This window comes from Lipotes vexillifer, unplaced genomic scaffold, assembly GCF_000442215.2.
Source record: "Lipotes vexillifer unplaced genomic scaffold, Lipotes_vexillifer_v1.1 scaffold1043, whole genome shotgun sequence".
Taxonomy (NCBI): Eukaryota; Metazoa; Chordata; class Mammalia; order Artiodactyla; family Lipotidae; genus Lipotes; species Lipotes vexillifer.
This window is the reverse complement of record NW_006769301.1, coordinates 761,440-780,859: the sequence shown is the minus strand read 5'-3', so window position 1 is coordinate 780,859 and position 19,420 is coordinate 761,440. Positions and strand designations below refer to the sequence as shown.

The following is a 19,420-nucleotide window of genomic DNA, read 5'->3' as shown; positions in this document are numbered from 1 at the left end:
CTTTCCTGGAACTATTACCCCACTCCCTAGGTGAGATTTCACTGTGGGCAAAACCTATGGGTTCATCCCATTACTAAATGAATCATACTTCCTTCAGGATACAGAATCCTACCTGGACAGAGGGCCATAAATTTTACAGACACCTGACTACTGAACATTGTTGCATCTGATAAGGAGGGAAAGGCAGTGGTCTCTGATGTCTGTTCTTAAGGATCAGAGCACAGTCTAGTCAGAGAAGGGAATGCACCTCCATTTGGACAGACATCCATGGTTGCTCCTTCTCAGATTCCTCTGCAATCTTTTTTATCCTCTTCTAGTCTAGAGCTTCTGTCAGGGTATGATTACCATCTCATCCTAATCTCTTTCCTTGCACAAGGAAGGAACTATCATCAGATGGCTATCATCCCAAGCCATCTGCACTCTAAGTTCTCTTGAGCTCCAGGTCTATTCCTGCTACCTAGACATCTCCAATTAAATCTCTCACAAAGACCCCAACTCAATACATCCAAAATGTAAATACTCATCCCCTAGACACCAAAACAAAAGCAAACAAAACTTTTCTTCCTGTGTTCCGTATCCCAGTGAGTGGTACCATCATCCACCCAATGCCCCCAAGCCTTCATCCTATACTTCTCCTTCAACCTCACAAAGGCTTATCATTTCTATCACATCTCTTAAATCTTTTCAGTTCTTTCTTTCAGGGTAGTAGTCCCTCTACCCTGACCCAGTCTACAATCATTTCTTGGCTGGCATATATCAGCTTTCAAACAATATTTTCCTTTCCTTGTCCTCTAATATAAATTGTTGGATTGCAGAAAATCTGACTCTTCACATTCCTTCTGTATTACCCGAGTCATCCACCAATCCTATGATGGTTTTTGGCTGCCCTCAGCATAAAGTCAAATACCTCAACCCTGTTAAAAGGCAGACTGTCATGCCCCAAAACAAGCAATTATGATTCCACAGATCGTAGAAGGAACCTAGAAAATCACTTTTTAAATAAACACTCCAACTGATCCCAACACAAGTGTCTATGATTCTCATTTTGAGGAACATTATTAAAAATTCTAGGAGGGTGCTGAAAAATATTGGCTGAATATTAGCTAAGTCTAATTCCTATCCTTCCAAAATATCAATAACTGTCCAGTAATCAACTTCTACATTCTGACTTAAAAGTGAGGAAACATTAACAGATGGCAACTTCTGATAAGTGTTGACAGCTTAAACCCAGTGTTAATTTTTGGCCAAATATCAAGATCTAATAATTCTCTAAAGCTCCCTATGATGTTAACTACTGAACTATATAATATCCCAATAGCTTCTGGGGTTTCTAAGAGTTAATGCACTCTGTGTTTTCATAAGATAGACAAGTATTAACTAAGGGGATTGATATGATCCATAAACCAAGGTCACCATTTACCTGGCTGCCTGTTTCTTAATAGCCTAATGGTAAACTCTAGATCAGAAATCTTGAGATGACTTCAAAGTGTTCATCATTCAAGATCTAACCCTAACACTTAGTAGTGCAAGAGGTAACCATTTGGGCTGAGTTCTTAGTCTAGGTTTCAGTGCAATAGTTGGTGGCTATACCACTTATATCTGAAGAATATGCTCACACAGTGAAAATGCTTACTAGAATGGGAAAAGACCCCCTATATAGACCAAATAAAAAAGTAAAAAATACACACAGAAGAGCTATAAATTGCTTAAATGTGCAGTCAGCTACTACCAACTTTGTCAATTAGCTGCTAGTACATCCCCAAGTTTACCTTCTTACTCATGAATTTTTTTAAATGTTGAAATTAAAAAAAAAACAACTGTACTTAATTGCAAGCACTGTAATTACAATCTTTAATTATAGTTTAGATCTGCAACTTTCTTTGGACAATTACACTAGTTAATGTTTCTGAGACAGCAGTGTATGTGTGTGTGTTTGCTCTTTTGCTTCTTAATTCTTTTTGCTAGGCTGCTTTTTCCTCTCAGGCTAATGTCATAACAAATCTACATCACTGACCTGCACAGGAGGACTTAGGAGTTTAAGTCTTGCTACTGAGTATGCACACTGCATAGAAATAGGGGTATTAGCTAAGCTACCAAAAGTGAAATTAAATTTATTCTTTACTGTTTTCCCATTAACAAATTGCTTCTGTAAGACATGAATTAGATATCTTCATATCCACTTTTATGTATGGGTAATAATAATGTGGGTATCTTGTACCTCTGCATCATACTAAATTTCTTTCTCTTTAGAGTCACACATATAAGTTTCATTTCTTGACCTGGCCATCCATACTAACATATATTCAAACTTGTCCTCATTATTTGTTTTGCTTTCCAACAAAAGTAATATCAAGATTGGAAATCACTCCATGTGAGCACTGTGAGGTCCAAGTCATTTCTCTTCACAAAATGAATACATGTTTTTAAATTGAGCTCTGTCTTCCCTGATATATTTATAATATGAGTAAGTGTGTCTGTTTGTGTGTGTCTGTGTTACATGTGTATATGAATTACTCAGCTTTCATTTTCTTCTCTAGATTTGGACACATATCAAGCAGCAGCCGTTGCATGGTCAAACTACCTCTTGACTCTCCCTCAAAATCCTCCTCATATCACACATTATTATGTACACCTATTATTAGTGAATTGCCTCTCAGCTCCAAGTCCACCCTCCTTTCCCCTTCTTTGTGACACAGGAGAAGAGCTCTGTAAACAGTGCTCCTTCACCAGCTCACACAATATTAGGCTTTGCCATTAGAAGGTGCTCGAGGGATACTGCCATGTCATAGCAAGGGAAGAGGGCTTTTCTTTCTGGTTCTCTTCCTGGTTCAGGTGCACTGTCATTCTCTGACACAGCTTCCAAGGACTGCTGAGCTGTGAGTTGTCAGCCAGCAAGCAGGATATTCCTCTGACCAGCTTCAGCATGTACCCTCATATGTTTCTTCACCAGTAGGAGGTGCATACTCCTCTAACCACAAAGTCCTCTCCAGTGAGCCCTAAGTCTTGGCCTTAGGGGAAGGACTCCTTTACAAGTCCTGAGTTCCTTCCTTGATCATGATGCTTCACCCCAGAAGCAGATGCTGCCCTCTGCATCTGCTAAATTTGTATTGCTTAGAGTCTTCTTTTACATTTTTATTTAACCATCTTGTACTAATCTATAATTCATTTTATGAGATTTTCCCTGTTCTAATTACCATTATGGATCCTTTCCTCTAACTGAACTCTGATGATAGAGTAAGTAACCCAGTTAGTGGTCTTGCAACTAATTAGACTCCCCGCAACCCAGCTATTGGTAAGACTGAGTAAACAAGGTGCATAAAGATGGAAATAAAGTAGAAATTTTGACATGACCAAAGAGAATTCTATAGGACTATGTTAGGCTAGGTGATTCAAAGAAAATGTGTATTAGGAAAAAATGTCTAGGGCCTTCAAGCATCTCAAGAGCCTAAGAGATGTTAAATATGTATTTCATTTTAGGGAATTTCTCAATATACAAGTGCATGTGCTCACACACACACGCATAATCCAAAATACATAAAGAAAACTAAAAAAATGAAAATAAGTGATTTTTAAATATTTAAATGTTGCCAAACACAGTTCTACTCAATTTAATTCAACCTATATGGTTTGGAATATGAGTGCATTTTCATATTTATTTATTTATTTTTATTTATTTATTTTTAACATCTTTATTGGGGTATAATTGCTTTACAATGGTGTGTTAGTTTCTGCTTTATAACAGAGTGAATCATTTATACATATACATATGTTCCCATATCTCTTCCCTCTTTGTCTCCCTCCCTCCCACCCTCCCAATCCCACCCCTCCAGGCAGCCACAAAGAACCAATCCGGTATCCCTGTGCCATGTGGCTGCTTCCCACTGGCTATCTACCTTACGTTTGTTAGTATATATATGTCCATGTCTCTCTCTCTCCCTATCACAGCTCACCCTTCCCCCTCCCCATATCCTCAAGTCTGTTCTCCAGTAGGTCTCTGTCTTTATTCCTGTTTTACCCCTAGGTTCTTCATAACATTTTTTTTTTCTTAAATTCCATATATATGTGTTAGCATACGGTATTTGTCCTTCTCTTTCTGACTTACTTCACTCTGTATGACAGACTCTAGGTCTATCCACCTCATTACAAATAGCTCAATTTCGTTTCTTTTTATGGCTGAGTAATATTCCATTGTATATATGTGCCACATCTTCTTTATCCATTCATCCGACGACGGGCACTTAGGTTGTTTCCATCTCCGGGCTATTGTAAATAGAGCTGCAATGAACATTTTGGTACATGACTCTTTCTGAATTCTGGTTTCCTCAGGGTATATACCTAGTAGTGGGATTGCTGGGTCATATGGTAGTTCTATTTGTAGTTTTTTAAGGAACCTCCATACTGTTCTCCATAGTGGCTGAACCAATTCACATTCCCACCAGCAGTGCAAGAGTGTTCCCTTTTCTCCACACCCTCTCCAGCATTTATTGTTTCTAGATTTTTTGATGATGGCCATTCTGACTGGTGTGAGATGATATCTCATTGTAGTTTTGATTTGCATTTCTCTAATGATTAATGATGTTGAGCATTCTTTCATGTGTTTGTTGGCAGTCTGTATATCTTCTTTGGAGAAATGTCTATTTAGGTCTTCTGCCCATTTTTGGATTGGGTTGTTTATTTTTTTGTTATTGAGCTGCATGAGCTGCCTGTAAATTTTAGAGATTAATCCTTTGTCAGTTGATTCATTTGCAAATATTTTCTCCCATTCTGAGGGCTGTCTTTTGGTCTTGTTTATGGTTTCCTTTGCTGTGCAAAAGCTTTGAAGTTTCATTAGGTCCCATTTGTTTATTTTTGTTTTTATCTCCATTACTCTAGGAGATGGGTCAAGAAGGATCTTGCTGTGATTTATGTCATAGAGTGTTCTGCCTATGTTTTCCTCTAAGAGTTTGATAGTTTCTGGCCTTACATTTAGGTCTTTAATCCATTTTGAGCTTATTTTTGTGTATGGTGTTAGGGAGTGATCTAATCTCATACTTTTACATGTACCTGTCCAGTTTTCCCAGCACCACTTATTGAAGAGGCTGTCCTTTCTCCACTGTACGTTCCTGCCACCTTTATCAAAGATAAGGTGTCCATTTGTGCGTGGGTTTATCTCTGGGCTTTCTATCCTATTCCATTGATCTATCTTTCTGTTTTTGTGCCAGTACCATACTGTCTTGATTACTGTAGCTTTGTAGTATAGTCTGAAGTCAGGGAGCCTGATTCCTCCAGCTCCGTTTTTTGTTCTCAAGATTGCTTTGGCTATTCGGGGTCTTTTGTGTTTCCATACAAATTGTGAAATTTTTTGTCCTAGTTCTGTGAAAAATGCCAGTGGTAGTTTCATAGGGATTGCATTGAATCTATAGATTGCTTTGGGTAGTAGAGTCATTTTCACAATGTTGATTCTTCCAACCCAAGAACATGGTATATCTCTCCATCTATTTGTATCATCTTTAATTTCTTTCATCAGTGTCTTATAATTTTCTGCATACACGTCTTTTGTCTCCTTAGGTAGGTTTATTCCTAGATATTTTATTCTTTTTGTTGCAATGGTAGCATTTTCATATTTAATATAATGTGTGGTAGTGTTCCCCAAAATAAGACAGCCTATCTTGAGCATGTTAAAATTTCTTTAAATTCTTGGGCTAAAGTCACTGAAGACACCAACATTCTGAACTCAGTTCACAGATGAGTTTAAATTTGCTCTATTGTCAATGACTATACGCCTAACATGAGCTCCCACCTTTTTATTTTTATATATTTATTTTTGCATATAGCTTATTAATATTTATTTCAAATTTATTTCAAAATGACAGCAGCAGACAGGACACACAACTGCTAGACACATTATTGCCTGATCGTGACTGCTTCACTCAGACACAGTCCTGTCCCAGTTCTGGGACTTGTTGTCCTTAACCTTGAGTGTTCAGCTTCACACATCAGCGTTCCCTGCTCTGGGCTGCAACTTGACATCTGTGGATTCCTTATGCTGAGCTTTAATTCTTGCAGGAGAATTATAATGCTTTTTCCCATTTCCTTATTTGATTTTTCCCAGAATTTAGGATTTGTAAAGATATATAAATTTCCCATCAAATGCCTGGAAGAAATTCCTACATGGAAACAGTGATTAAACGATCACAGTTTCTTTTTATTTTCCTTTTTAAAAAAAAAAAAAAAATTCAGCTTTATTGAAGTATAATTGACGAAAAAAATTTTAAGGTATTTGAAGCAATCATAGTGGTGATTTGATATACGTAGTGAAATGATTCCCTCTGTCTAGTTAATTAACATATCCATCGCCTCATATCTATTTATTTATTATTTGTTTGGTTTTGGCAAGAACATTTAAGTTCTACTCTCTTAGTGAATTTCAATTATACAATACAAGGTTATCAACTATAGTCACCATGCCTTACATTAGATCCTCAGACCTTATTCATCTTGTAGCTGAAAGTTTATACCCTTTCACCGACCTTTTCCTATTTTCCCCACCCTTCAGCAGCTGGCAGCCACTTATCTAACATCTCTCTTTATGACTTTTTTATTCCACATGTCAGTGATACAATGCAATATTTGTCTGGTTTATTCACTTAACATAATACCCTTGAGGTCCATCCATGTTGTCAAAAATGCCGGTATTTCACTCTTTCTCATGTAATATATATATCACATCATATTTCCATATCTTGGCATTGTGGAAAATGATGAATAAAAAAAGGAGTGCAGGGAATTCCCTGGTGGTCCAGTGGTTAGGACTCGGTGCTTTCACTTCGGGGGTCCAGGTTCAATCTCTTGTGTGGGGGAACTAAAGATCCCACAAGCTATGCAGCACAGCCAAAAAAAAAGAAAAACAGTAGTGCAGATTTCTCTTGGGGATGCTATTTTCATTTTGAATATACATACCAGAGGTGGATTACTGAATAATATGATAGTTCTATTTTTAACTTTTTGAGAAACCTCCATACTGTTTTCTATACTGATTACACCAATTTACATGGCTGCTAACTGCACAAAGGTCAACTTTTCTCCACATCATTGACAACATTTATCTCTTGCCTTTTTTTAAAACTATTTTTATTGAGGTGTAGTTGATGTACAATATTATATGTTTCAGGTATACAACATACTGATTCACAGTTTTAAAGGTATACTCCATTTATAGTTATTATAAAATATTGGCTATAATCCCTGTGATGTGCTCTACAATATATCCTTGTAGTTTATTTATTTTACACATAGTAGTTTGTACTTCTTAATCTTGTACCCCTATCTTGCCCCTCCTCCCTTCCCTCTCCCCACCAGTAACCACTACTTTGTTTGCTCTATCTCTGAGTCTGTTTCTTTTTTGATATATTCACTAGTTTATTTTATTTTCTAGATTTCACATATAAGTGGATAAGTGATATCATACAGAATATCTTGTCTTTTTGTTGATAGCCATTCTAACAGGTGTGAGTAGAGATCTCATTGTGATTTTGATTTACTTTTCTGTGATGATTATTGATGTTGAGTATATTTTCATGTACCTCTTGGTCATTTGTATGTTTTCTTTCAAGAAACGTCTATTCAGTTTTTATTCCTTATTTAAATTGGATTGTGGTTTTTGTTTTTGTTTTTTACTATTAAGTTGTACCAGTTCTTTATATATTTTGGATGCTACCCCTTTATCCGATACATAATTTGCAAATATTTTTTCCCATTCTGTAGGTTGCCTTTTCATTTTATTGATGGTTTTTTGCTGTGCAGAAGCTTTCAGTTTGATATAGCCAGTCCTACTGGTTTATTTTTGCTTTTGGTGTCAAATTTTAAAAAATCATCGCCAAGACCAATGTCAAAGAGCTTATTCCCTATGTTTTCTTGTATGAGTTTTATGGTTTCAAGTGTTACATTCAAGTCTTTAATCCATTTTGAGATGATGCTACCAGCTTTCTAAATTTTTCAGTGATCCCAAAGAATGGTCAGAACAAAGAAGAGGAGGATTAGTGTAATCCATTATCACCAGTGGAAAAAAGTCTCTTCATATATTTTGCCAAAAATATAACTGTTTGTCTAAAACCCTCAAGTAACAAACAACTGCATGTCTAGAAAAAGCATATATGAAGATATGTTTACTTTTGATTTTTTTCCGGTAAAATAATTCACTCTGCAAAATGAACAAACAAAAAAACTTTAGCATAGTAACTGTGAGTATTAATATTCACTACACAAAATCTAAAACATTGAAAAATTTGATATTTTGGGGTCCTATATCATTTGCCTTTCTGTTTTGGCTGGTGATAAAACACCATAGCTAACCATATAAGAACCATAATTTATATAATATTCTGCTAATTTTTCAATGTAGTGCTTGACAAAATTCTGACTCTCTGCACTTGACTCCACAGAGAGGTTAGGTGCTCATTGTCACTGTCTCTAAGATAGGGAGCATTTGTTAAGACAAGATTCACAGAAATATTATCTGTACTGCCAACCAATATTGTTTGGGATGCGCACTCTTACTAAAAATATGTCTCTGTGATCTTCTCAAGTTTGTGCACACTGAAATTGACCTATGGAAAGAGGAGGATTCATATTTCAGGTCCTGATACAGGGATGCTGCAAGGGAGGAGGAGAGTTAGGTTGAAAGGTGGGATTTGTCCTGTTGTTGCACAACCGTAGCTAATGCCTGAAGTGGGGGAACCAAAGCACTTAAATCTTCACATTCTCATTTGAAAGAACTTCAAGGATCAGCAGTGTTTGGTATCAACCATCTCCCCAAACTTGGGGGTCATCACCCCTCTTCCACTTTACATCTTCAGCCATCAAAGTTAATGTAAAAAAGAACGAGGAGGTCAGAGAAATGGCTCTGGGTGGAAGAAAAACTGGTTTTTTTAGTGATAAAACCAGCATATCTGCTCCCTAAAGGAAAGGAGGGAGGTCCCAATAAAGTGGATAATTATGGGAATGTAAATTGGTACAGCCACTAATGAAAACAGCATGGAGGTTCTTCCAAAAACTAAAAATAGAGTTGCCATATGATATAGCCATCCCACTCCTGGGTGTATAACTGGAAAAAAACAAAAACTCTAATTTTAAAAGACACAGGCACTCCAGTGTTCATAGTAGCATTATTTAGGATAGCCAAGACATGGAAACAACCCAAGTGCCTGTCAACAGAAAATTGGCTTAAGAAGATGTGGTATATAAGTATACAATGGAATATTACTCAGCTGTGAAAAAGAATGAAATATTGCCATTTACAGCAACATGGATAGACCTAGAGAATTTTATACTTAGTGAAGTAACTGAGACAGAGAAAGACAAATAATGTATGATATTACTTACATATAGAATCTAAAAAATAATACAAATGAATCCATATACAAAACAGATATAGACTCACAGACATAGAAAACAAATTTAAGGTCACCAAAGGCGGGGGGGGGGCAGGGGAGGAGGGGTAAATTAGGAATATGGGATTAACAGATACAAACTACTATACATAAAATAGATAAGCTGTAAAGATTTACTGTATAGTACAGGGAACAGTATTCAATATCTTGTAATAACCTATAAGGAAAATAATCTGAAAACAAAATAACTGAATCATTATGCTGTACACCTGAAACTAATACAATATTATAAATCAACTATACTTCAGTAAAAAAAATTGGCTAATATTGTTAATGAGCATCTGCAAAAAAGGAAAACCTTTAGTTTTTGTGTGTTTATCCAGGTGGAAAATCTGCACACTTATCCTTCCCCTGCGGGTGTCAGATAAAGGGAAGAAATTGGGAAGAGATGACATGATGGAGAAAGGCCAGGCAAAGCAGGGACAAGGGCATCTCCTCTAATTCTCATCCCCTGACCATAAGGAAGGTGGATGAAAAATAATTTTTACAAAAAACTTCTATAATAGAGCACTGTAGATAGCAGTAGAAGTGGAAGATGGATTACTAAAATTCTTATGCTTAACCAAGGATTTATCGATGATGTATCTAGTCCACTGATTTCTAACCCAACAGACTAATTTCCCTCTTCTACTGATCTCATTTTAAAGAAAAATAAAGACCAGTTCCATAGAATTCAAGAATATTAAGATTCTAGTTTTCTTTAGATTAATTTATATGTATGAGTGTATGTAGTGTATTTATGTAGCTAGGATGACAAGAAATCCACCTTACTCAATGTTAATAGAAGGTTTCCATTTGTAACACCGACCATAACCACAACCTGTAAGAAGCAGTTATCTATGAAACTGCCCCAGACGTATGGAAGTCAAGTAGGGGCCTTAATCAAACAAAGTGGTTTGGGCTTCCCTGGTGGCGCAGTGGTTGCAAGTCCGCTTGCCGATGCAGCGGACGCGGGTTCGTGCCCTGTTCCAGGAGGATCCCACATGCTGCGGAGCAGCTGGGCCCGTGAGCCGTGGCCACTGTGCTTGCGCGTCCGGAGCCTGTGCTCTGCAACAGGAGGGAGGCCCGCGTACCAGGTTCTCAGTAAGATCATCATTTTTATTTAAACAATTGTTTGCCACACTGCAGCTGGGTAGAAAATTTTGAAGATAATATAAAATATGAAGGGTTAATCTGAACACTCAAGTTAAAATGGTGCACACAGATATAAGCAGATTAACAGCCTTAACTCTCCATGTATTTGGGCAGACTAAATAGGCATGAGACAGATCCAGAATCTATAACACTAAAAATACGTGTTTATTCTAAATTACCCCCCAAACTTCCCATTATATGAAGTAAAAATACTGTTTAATGAAAAACTCACCATATCTGTATCTGAGACGGGGCCAAAACTGGTCACATAGATGTTAGTGAAGACTTCAGTAATACTGTCTGGTGTAAGAAAAAGAGATTGAATATAGACATTATATAATGAGAACCACAGGAGAGAGAAGGGGTCAAGTACATGGCATGGTTAGAAAGTTCTGTGACATTTGGGAATATTTCGTTTTTGCTTTCTTTTCAATGTTCACAACCAACAAAAATGGCTGTATTACTTAATTACTTCATAGGGTCTTACAATCCTAAATGCTAAATGCTTAGAAGGATTATGACATTCTTATTTGGAAACTATACCTGACTAGAGCATTTTGTTTTCAGCACACTGCTCAGAATGAATAGTTTCTCAGAAACTATCTTAAATGTACCGTCAGTACGGAAAATAAAGTACAGTTAGTATGGTTACTGTTTGATACAGTCCTGTAATTGGCCATTAAACCAAATATTTCAAATGGTATTTCATAACGGTAGAGATTTAGTTTGTAAATTGTAAATTAGTGTATCTTCTCAATAAAGCACAAACACGTTGCTAACCATTATAAATAAACATAATTCATATTTTATAAAAAGCTTTATCATTCAGTAACATAAAAATAAAAGGAAATAGCATTCATTAATCACAAGGATTACTTCCAAACAAGCTTGCCTTTACATGTATCTAAGAATGCCTAAACCACAAAGATTAAATTGAATTAGATTTGAAAGTTATGTAACTTATAAAGTGTAGCACAATTGACTGGATTGCTTTATTAACCAGGTGATTTAGATCTTTGATTTTAAATAAGCCAAATGGCAATGGGGGGAAGCTCAAAGGAAAAATTTAAAACTAAAACCCTTTCAGTGTTCTTACAAGAAAAAAGTACATCATTAATTTCTACCATCATGAATATAATGCCTTAACTGCTAAGTGTCAAACGTGTAATTCTACACAAACAATATCACGAAATATTTTAATATTATACTGAACATTAATTTACAACCATGAAAGAGACAGTAAACTGAGTCTGGAATATTGTATCCACTAAAGCAAAAATAAAAAGTAAAAGGATTTTGAAATAACAGAGTAGACTGAATGCTTACTCTTAAAAGGACTTGAAATGTAATAATCTACATGAGAAATCTATGAGATAGATTCTCTGTTATCATCCCAATATATGTGTACACTGATGTACGGAAAGTTAAGGAAATGTGCCCCATGACCCACACTCCATTGAATGGATAGAGCCACGTTTTAGGAACCAAGCACTCTGGCTCCTGAGCCCTCAGGGTAAACAAAGCACTGTACCACAGTCAAGAATAAATTTAAAACTAAAAGTGTTTTCTTATCAACTACATATTTCTATTCACCACAATACTCTGTGCCAAAAGCACACTTATGGTGTTCCAAATAAATATATTCCTTCAACTTTGTTATTTTATATACTATTTTATTCCAAAAAATGGTATTCGTGAAATTTTGTTATAAAACTCATTTGAAACTCATTTCTAAAGTTAATTCTCAGCTGCCACCTGCCCCCAAACACCTGCACAGGGTCTACTTCATAGCTATACAATTTGTGCAGTCACATAGGTCCCTGTGCTCAGAAAAGTCCCATGCCTGGTCTAATGTTCTGTTTTTGCTTCCTTGAAATTCTTCATTATGTTTTGCATAAAGGGCCATGCATTTTCATCCTGGACTGGGCCTCACCAATTACGTAGCTGGTCCTGGATCTGAATTGTATATGTTTTTTTCCTCTTACTCATACAAAATCAATCATGCTCTCACATTTATTCAATAAACAATTGAATAAAACATTAGTCACTATAGATGTTGGTTTAAAATGTTCCAAGAGAGAGAAATTAAAATGTTATGGTAGTCTTCACCCAAATAGAGGCAAATGGAATTTATTCTCCTTAATCTGGAGTTGTAAAGTTAGAAAAGAGAGTTGATAAAAATACATGAATATATTCATGCTAAGGACATGAAGAATATCCACTTACACACCAAATGGCAAGTAAAGAGTAAAGGAGAATATGATCATCCTAGTGGCTGCAATGAGGTGCCAACTAAGAATCTAAAGAGAGAAAAATAAAATTACCCTAGAAGCTCTAAACAGTAAGAGCAACACCTCAAGACAGAACAGAGATATGCAAAGTTACCTTAAAGAAAATAATTTCAAAGTCTATGGACTTCATAAACACAGTTAAAGAATGTATGCATTTCAAGGAACATTCTCCTGCTATGCATGTTCAGAAAAAGTAGAGGAAAATAAAGTGTCCCTAAAGCTAGAGATGATAGTGTTACAAAGGCAGCTTACACCCCTGCGAAGAAGTGAGTTGTGTACAGTCACTGCTGCTGAGAGATCCAGTAATCTGAAGTGTGGAATATTTACTGAATTTAGAGACCTGGGAGCCATTAGTAAAATAATGTGTGCAGAGGCCAGCTTGAAGTGAGGGAAGTGAGACAAGAGGAAGAGCCTAGAGTGATTTTAAACAACCTTTGAGAAGTTCGACTGTGAAGGGAAACAGGACTCCAGCAACAAGGGAAGGTGGGGGAAAAGAGACAGTTTTTGTTTGCTTGTTTAAGGCGGAAGATAGTTAAGGATCTGGCAATGCAGACGGAAGGGACTAAGGGAGCCGCTGAATATTCAGGAGACAAGATCAGTGAAAGAGGAATATTCCTGAGTAAGCAGGTAGTGCATTCATTAAAAGAGATTGACATTATATACATGGAGAGAAGAAGGGGGAGGGAATATCCTTAATTATTATATCGGGGTGAGAAGACAGAATGTTGAAATAAATGGAAGTAGGTTTTTCGGTCTAGTGGCCGGAAAGTTCCTGGAGAGGAGAGAAATTCTGAGTTATGTGCAAAATATCTGTGCATTATTTTTATTATAATAGATGATGATTCCAAGTAAAACATTTGGTAGTATAATTATATTAATAACATTTACAATAGTATACATCCATAGAAGACCAATGTAGCATCTGCTGCCAGTTCTTTGTCCATAGCCCCTTGACAATCATGATTTCTCTACATCAGGGGTCCCCAACCCCCAGGCCATGGACAGGTACAGGTCTGCAGCCTGTTAGGAACCGGGCCGCACAGCAGGAGTTGAACGGCGGGTGAGCGAGCGAAGCTTCATCTGCCGCTCCCCATTGCTCGCATTACCTCCTGAACCAACCCCTCACCAGTCCATGGAAAAACTGCCTTCCATGAAACCCTGGTGCCAAAAAGGCTGGGGACAGCTGCTCTACATGCTGGGATGTTCTGCTGCAAGCTCCTGTGATTCTCTGCCTGAGGGCTTTTCCTGGCTGTGCAGGCCAGAGTGTAATTGCAGAAAAGTTTGTGTTCCTGGGAACAGCCATCAACCAACAACAGATGAGAGATGGAGGAACTATAACTCAGCTTTCTCTCTCTCTCAGTGGAGACAACTCTAAGGCATGCTCTACACCATTTCCCAAATGACTTCAGTGGGAGGAAACTACGACTGTCCTCAGCAGTAACCTGCTCACCATGGTACCCTGCTTTGGCTGTGCTCCCTTCCCTGTATCACTTTGACCTCCCTCAGCTAGTGCCGCCTGATATCCCTTCCCAGATGATTGTGTATCTTAGAGTCTGCTTCTGTGAGAAGCCAAAGCCAACTACAAACATCATTCACATACTCTAAGAAGAAAAAACAGATAATAATTAAAGAGTCAGGAAAGATATTAATTGTATTAAAAGAGATTAATTAATTGCAGCTAACCATCCAAGCAATAAGCTATATCATCTTCACCCCTGTAATTTAGATATAACACTAATACTAATAAGGGCACACACTCATAAGATGGAGAGTAAAATCAAACTGTAAATGACATCCCTTCAAGAAGATGAGGATGCTAATAATTTTGCTCACCACGTATCATAAATAGCATGTCATGCACATATTTTAAGACAAGTTAGCCATTGCTGTCTTGCTTTACTCTCTCAGCAGCAACAAAGACATTTTGCTTCCTGGGATGATTTCTGTTATCAGCTACATGTGCCATTTGTCATCAGTCAAGTTCAGTAAAGTCAACAAATACTTAACCGACTTTTGTGTATATGGCACTTAGTGTTCCCTATTAAAGGTTGAAAACTTGGAATCTGATAATATAATTTGTCACCATTCCACCACAAAAGAATTGCTGCTGCTTATCCAATATCTTCCTCCCAGTAGACACTTAACACGTGTTTGATAAATATAGTGCCCATAAAATCAGGAAGAGTTAAGACCAATAATAAAACCAATATGAATTGTGTTTTCTTACAATCATTTTTCATGATAGTTCTAAGTTTTGGTCTTTGATTCTTTGCAATGATTTGGAAACATGAAATATAAGCATATATCTAATGCATGAAATTTCCTCTCAGTGTAAGACTCCTGGTGCTTTTAAATCTTTATACATTCTGCTTGTTCTTGTAGTTTTGTTTATTTACTTTGATTTTTTTCCTACTAATGAAAATGCATTGATTTTAAAAGTATAGCACATTTGGGGATCTGAAACAAGAATCACGATGGCTGTATGTTTATGGACAGGACACAAAGTCCTCAAAGGATAAACTAAACATACCCCATCATGACAGTCATCATGATTTGTAACCATCATGATTATGGGTTACAAATGAATCTGACTTTGAAATCACTGGAGGGTCTATCTATCCCCCAGTAAGATTTGGGACTGTTCTGGCCCTTAGAACCATCACCAGGTAGAAGATTTGTAGTGCCTTCTCTTTCTTTGAAATGTCTTTCTTCAGGACCTAATGATTCAGCTTGCTCTGGTGAGGAAGCTGAAAACACACCTCTCTCCCCAAAGCACTAGTAAAGGAAATCAACTAGGAAAGGGAAGAGGAGACTGAATGCACATTGATTCCCATGGATTTAGTGGGACTGTTTGGTTCAATTAACAAATACCTACTAAGAGTATACTAAGTATTGTCCAGAGATCCCCTGCCTGACAGACAAGGGAGAGAATGTTTTCAGAGGGAAGCTGTTAGTGGTGCCAGAAGCAATTTATGTTCCTCAAGGTAATGTTTCATCAATACTTTGCTACATGCTCAGTGTGGGACTCTGACAGGGGAAAGAATGAAGATGTTCTCAAAGATCTCTTTTACTATCACAGGTTAGATTCTCTTTTGAGGAGATTCTAGTGACCCCATCCCATTTCAAGTTGTTAAAGATGGCATCCAGAGCACATGGGATACCCTAGAACACGAAGAGTTCAAAGTTTAGTCTGAGCACAGGCTATTACATATCTAGTATCCCTGGGTTAGTTAGAAACTTGGAGTTTATTAATCGACAACCTGAAACCCTATGCTGTTGTCTAACTACTGATAGAAACCAGCTTAACAACTAAGTTATGAGAATTTAAAAATAAAAACTATGCTGATATAAATTTACATTTTGCTCCCCAAATACATATTAATAAAAAATGATTCTCATGTCCAATATATATAATAAGGATAAGCTTTTACCTTTTTAAGATAATGAATTACTTTATAAATCAACATAAATTGAGCATTCTTAATGCGCTAAGAACTACAATTCACATATATATGTGTGTGTGTGCATATATATTACTAACACAAAGGACTGAAAAAATTCCACTGTATTAATTTTCTTTCTTATACAAAAGGTGCATAAGTTAAAGCTTGCTAATTGACTTTCTTTTATGACCGTTTCACCATCCTCACAAAATACTGATGTGGACAGCAATATTTCCGTTTACTCTGCAAAATAATTTTTCAGTTCTTTCTTTTCTATTTTGTAGAAGGAAAGCATTTAAATGTGATAGAAGTATAGACATTGAAAACACTAAATTTCAAAAGCTCATATAGGCCATGGGTTCAAATATTCAAATTTCTGCCTCCTCTATTTCTAGTCTTGGTAAAAGCCACCATCATTTTGTCAGTTGTCAAACTTTTAGTCTCAGGCTGAACTTCTTACTCATATCCAGCATTTTAATTGTTGACTGGGTTCTGTTGATTATATTTCCTACATCGTTCTTGACTTTCCCTTCTCTCTCAATCTCACTGGCAATGACCTCTGGAATGACCTCTTTTAGTTTTCCTGCTTCTAGTCTCACCAACTCCTATATACCCTCCATGACACTGCTAATAATAAATCATGTGATGTCTCTTCTCTGATCAAATTTTTCTCAATGACTCTCCTTTGCCTAAAGATCAAGTTCGAAGATCACAGCATAGCACATCAGACCTTTCATGATCTTTGTCTCCTTTCCATCCTGATCCAGCGCTGTCCCACACTGTATACCTTAGCCACACCCAACTCTATGTTATTCTCCTTCATTCTTTTTCGGGCGGGGGGGGCAGTGCTTTCTCTTTCCTCTACATAAAATGCCCTCTCATTTAATCCTTGTTTTTAAAAAATAAGTTGAAATAACACTTCCTCTTTGAAGTTGTCCTTGCCATCCCTGAGTCTTTAATTAGTCTTTCTGTTGGTTCCAGAAATGTTTACTTCTTCAAATGAAATAATCAAATCATATTGTAACTTCTAATGCATGAGGAGTTGTTAAATGGTTGTGTGTTTCCCCACTCTACTCACCACTCAACAGTCCCCAGGACTTTGTTCTATGTGCATAATATGGAGCAACATAGATTATCACAGAATGATAATTACAGAAGATTATGGTCAAGGATAAGGCCCTACCAATCCTGTCACACTCAAATATGAGATAAAGTATTATCTTTACACCTATGGATAACCTGCAATAAATTACATGTAGCAAAAGTATTATGATGGTAAGTGCTGAATTACATTAAACATATAGGGAAAAAATTTAAGGCATGGTTTTAGATTCAGATGCTAAAAGCATAAGATCATTTGCCTTTATTTCTAATAGAGTTCAGTTCTCATATTCAACAATCCAACATTTTTCATCTACAACATCCTAAAGGTAAATGCATGAAGAGCCTTGTTGGCAATATTACAAACCTTTGCTATCTTTCCCTGAATCTCTTGGATCAGCTTCAAAAAGAAATTCTGTACTTATAAAATTGAGCTAACTGATATTCTAATTTGATGATAGTATCAATTTCTTCTTAAAAATAAATTTGGCCCAAATTAGAATAAAAGGAAAACAGAAATCTCCTAAAGTAATTAACTTTATCACCCATCACTGGATGCTGTTTCCTGACGGTGTGTATATTGGAAAATGTTATGATTACTTTACACCTAACATGTAATTAGGAACTTTTAGAAACTTTATGTAGCAACCCTTAAATACTTGTCTTATCTGTTGAATTCCCATTGTGTGATAGTAAAAGGAACTTATTACCTATTAAGCATTTACTATATGCATGGACTGGGTTATATTTTTATATATAATTTCATGATCACCCTGTGAACTGTGCATAATTATATTCATTTTATCTCATCCAAATTCAACAGCTACTTAGAGAGCTGTACTGAAACATTTTTTGTGACTTAAAAATCCCATGCTAATAACTATTTCAATAATAAAATGTCATTCAAAAACACAACCATTGGAAGAATTTTTCATTTAGCTTAAGATTATTTGGTATCTTTAGTGCCAGTATAGTCACATCATATATATATTTATTACACACTTGCCATGCACCAGTCTAAAGTTATATATTTGAGGAGATAAAATAATGTAGAAATAATAATAAAGAAACCTACAGTCCAGTTAAATAGTTGGTGCTGGTTTTAAAAAACATGATGTCATTTCAACTTTTCATTCCATCATATACCTGATGTAATATGTATATGTTACATATTAGTATGCATTATATGTACCTAAATATATATATATGTATGTGTGTATATGGTTTGTTTATATATGCATTATATATTGTTGTGTGTGTATAGATATATATAACAATATGTGATTTATATGTATATATTTGTGTGTATGTGTATACACATACCAATATATAAATTTTGGTGTTGAACTGTCCCATATTTAAATCAAAAGCCTTATATCACTCTATCTTAAATCTGGAACTTCTGAAGAGGACTACATGTAGAAAGATACTGATAAATGGATAAATTTTCTTTCTTTCCTCCTTTCTTTCCTCTTGTTTTTCTTCCTTCAAAAAAATGATAATTGAGGGACTGATTGTTACACTACATAATACACTTAGATAAAAGACAAATAAAGAACATAGTATGTAGCCATCATGGTCTTTGAGGGGAAAGAAACAAGTAAATAGAGGACTGTCTACAAAGCATGTGTAAATGGTAAAAATAATCAATCATGCTAAGCGGTGATGTCAGGAGGTAGGAGGTGGCTGATGGTTAAGAGGAGTGACTCTGAACAAAAACTGGGGTGTTGGAGAAGGCTTCTCAAGCCATCCTTTTATTTATAATGCATGCTTCTTTTTAAATTTTTAAAAATTTTAAAAGTTGTTTTAGTTTGCTCTCAGAACCTTTCCCTTCTATCATTTCAACTCTGATTACATGGTCTCATAGTTGAAATAAAGAAGGAAAGAAAGAAAAAAAGAGAAAGAAAGAGAGGGCGGGAGGGAGGAAGGGAGAAAAGAGCTAGCAAGCCATTAACTGTAATGATTATTAATTCTTATTATAGTCCCCTTTTTTTTTTTTTTTTTTTTTTTTTTTTTTTTTTTT

General features: G+C 36.2%; 1 protein-coding gene across 1 annotated transcript in view; it reads right to left on the bottom strand.

Moving 5' to 3' along the window:
- Positions 1-19,420, bottom strand: part of GABRA2 (gamma-aminobutyric acid type A receptor subunit alpha2) — a 126,090-nt gene that overhangs the window by 61,945 nt on the left and 44,725 nt on the right. Inside the window, 1 exon segment of the mRNA XM_007445558.1 lies at positions 10,795-10,862. Coding sequence (XP_007445620.1) covers positions 10,795-10,862 — 68 coding nt within the window.